Here is a 2,260-nt window from a genome sequence, read left to right as displayed (position 1 = left end):
TCTCAAAATGCTTATGCAGAGGGAAGAGATGAAGAGCTGCTGGAGGCTCCTGAGCCTAGTGACAGTGTGCAAATTCAGAAGGGCATGATCTTTAATGACTTGCCTAGCTTAAGAAGGTGGTTACAACAATATTCTGTAATACGTAAAAGACCCTTCAAGGTGATGCACTCCCATGTTGAGCGCCGCTACACGGTTGTGTGTGAGATGTCAGATTGCAACTAGAGGGTCTGTGCTCGTAAACAGAAGGCCACCGAGAAGTTTAAGATCACAAAAATTGTAGGTCCACACACTTGTGCCCAGACTGACCTTCAACAGAAGCATCGACAGTTGACCTCTACACTTATTGCTAGTACGTTATGCACAACTTTAAAGGGTCAGCCCAACTTGAAGGTCAGAACAATTATGGACATGGCTCAGAAGATATTTAAATATGACATAAAGTATGGCAAAGCATGGAGAGCAAAGCAAAGGGCCTGGAAGATGATATATGGGGACTGGGAGGAGGGGTACGAGCAGCTGCCAGCAATGTTCAATGCAATGAAAGCAGCTAATCCAGGCATGCATTACGAGTACATTCCGAAGCCTAATGAATGGAGGAATGGGAGGCAGATATTCTTTCGTGCATTCTGGTGTTTTCCACAGTGTGTCCAGGCCTTTAGGCACTGCCGTCCAGTGTTATCAATTGATGGTACTTTTCTACTTGGCAAGTACATGGGCACTCTTTTGGTAGCCATTTCCTATGACGCTGACAACGCATTGGTTCCTTTGGCTTTTGCTTTGGTGGAGAGAGAGAACAAAGACAGCTGGGGTTGGTTCATGTGCCTTGTTCGGATACATGTCATTGGCCCACATAGGGAGGTTGGTGTCATATCTGATAGGCACCAGGGCATACTCAGTGCCGTACAGGAGCAGATTCCTGGTTATGCACCTTTGCACCATCGTTGGTGTACTAGACACCTTGCAGAGAATTTACTTCGGAAAGATGGTACGAAGGACAACTTTCCTCTATTCGAGGAGGTTGCTCGAATGCTTGAGGTGCCGTTTTTTGAGGAGAAGTTGGAGCAGTTAAAAACCGCAACAAATGCAGAAGGTAGGCAGTGGCTGCTAGGTTTGATGAGGGAACCTGAGAAATGGACAAGAGCCCATGATAATGGTGGATGGAGGTACGAGTTTCAGACTAGCAACATGGCAGAGTCATTTAATAGTGTGCTCAAGGGTATACGTGCCATGCCAGTCAATGCCATTGTATCTTTTACCTTTTATAGGCTAGTGGCCTGGTTCAACGATAGACATGCTCAAGCATTGCAATTACAGAGTAATAATATGAAATGGGCACCTAGACCTAAGAAGCACCTTGACAAGGCAAAGGAAAGGGCTAGGACACATGACATAGAGTGTTTTGACCATGCCACTGGCAAGTACCAGGTCACTGAAAGGGGTGGTACAACGTCAGATGGTGAGATCCGACCATCAAGGAGTTATATTGTTGTCCTTACTGATTTTTCATGTGGATGTGGGAGACCAAGACAATACCACTCTCCTTGTTCTCACTATATTGCAGCAGCTAGGCATCGCAACTTTGACTACGAGACCAAGATACCATGGGAGTTGAGTGTTGATAGCCTTGTGCTAACTTGGTCGTCCCGTTTTGAGCCTTTCCTAGATGAGGGGCAGTGGCCAGAATACATTGGCCCAAGGTACATTGCAGATCCAGGTGCTCGCTGGAACAAACGTGGAACCAGAAAGCGTACGAGGCATAAGATGGTCATGGACCAGATTTCAGGTAGAACGAGGCGAGGGAGAGCAACCCCGTTTGTTACTGACCCTGAGCAAAATCAATGTGGCAAATGTAGTAGACTTGGACACAACTCGCGTACTTGCCATTGGCCGCTAAGTCAGGTACACTTAATATTCTATGTACTTTAGTTGTTAAATACTTTCATATGCAACTTACTTTTTGGCAGACATACATGTTCTAGTGCTTCTTTGTTTAATATAATGACATTGTAATGTATTATTTTTTTTTCTACTTAATTACTAACTAATGGATCAAATTTGTTTATAGGATGGAGCAGTTCCACCTCCTGGATCCATACTACGAGGAGAAGCACCGAGGACGACTCACTGCCGAGGGGGCGGTACTTACTTTGATCTTTGCTTTTCAGTTATTATTAATTTGTGTACTTATGCATTAAATAACTTGATTGTATGGTTGCAGGAACTACCCCCGCTTCGACCTCGAACGCATGACAAGTTCTAG

At 45.0% G+C, this 2,260-nt stretch overlaps 1 protein-coding gene across 1 annotated transcript; it reads left to right on the top strand.

The window, feature by feature from the left end:
- On the top strand, positions 409 to 2,260 carry LOC110431108. Its single transcript, XM_021449810.1, has 4 exons — positions 409 to 1,456; positions 1,562 to 1,697; positions 2,066 to 2,138; positions 2,219 to 2,260. Exons 1-4 carry the CDS (start codon positions 409 to 411, stop codon positions 2,258 to 2,260), a joined length of 1,299 nt encoding a protein of 432 aa, XP_021305485.1.

The sequence above is a fragment of the Sorghum bicolor genome, chromosome 10 (genome assembly GCF_000003195.3).
Source record: "Sorghum bicolor cultivar BTx623 chromosome 10, Sorghum_bicolor_NCBIv3, whole genome shotgun sequence".
NCBI classification, from domain to species: Eukaryota; Viridiplantae; Streptophyta; class Magnoliopsida; order Poales; family Poaceae; genus Sorghum; species Sorghum bicolor.
Note: the sequence above shows the minus strand (reverse complement) of the source record. Positions and strands in the feature narration are given on the sequence as shown.

Coding starts and splice junctions, on each gene's coding strand:
- LOC110431108 (XM_021449810.1), top strand. CDS start 409: ATGGCTCAGAAGATATTTAAATATGACATAAAGTATGGCAAAGCATGG. Junction 1,457..1,561: donor GGGTGGTACAACGTCAGATG/GTGAGATCCGAC, acceptor ACTATATTGCAG/CAGCTAGGCATCGCAACTTT. Junction 2,139..2,218: donor GACTCACTGCCGAGGGGGCG/GTACTTACTTTG, acceptor GTATGGTTGCAG/GAACTACCCCCGCTTCGACC.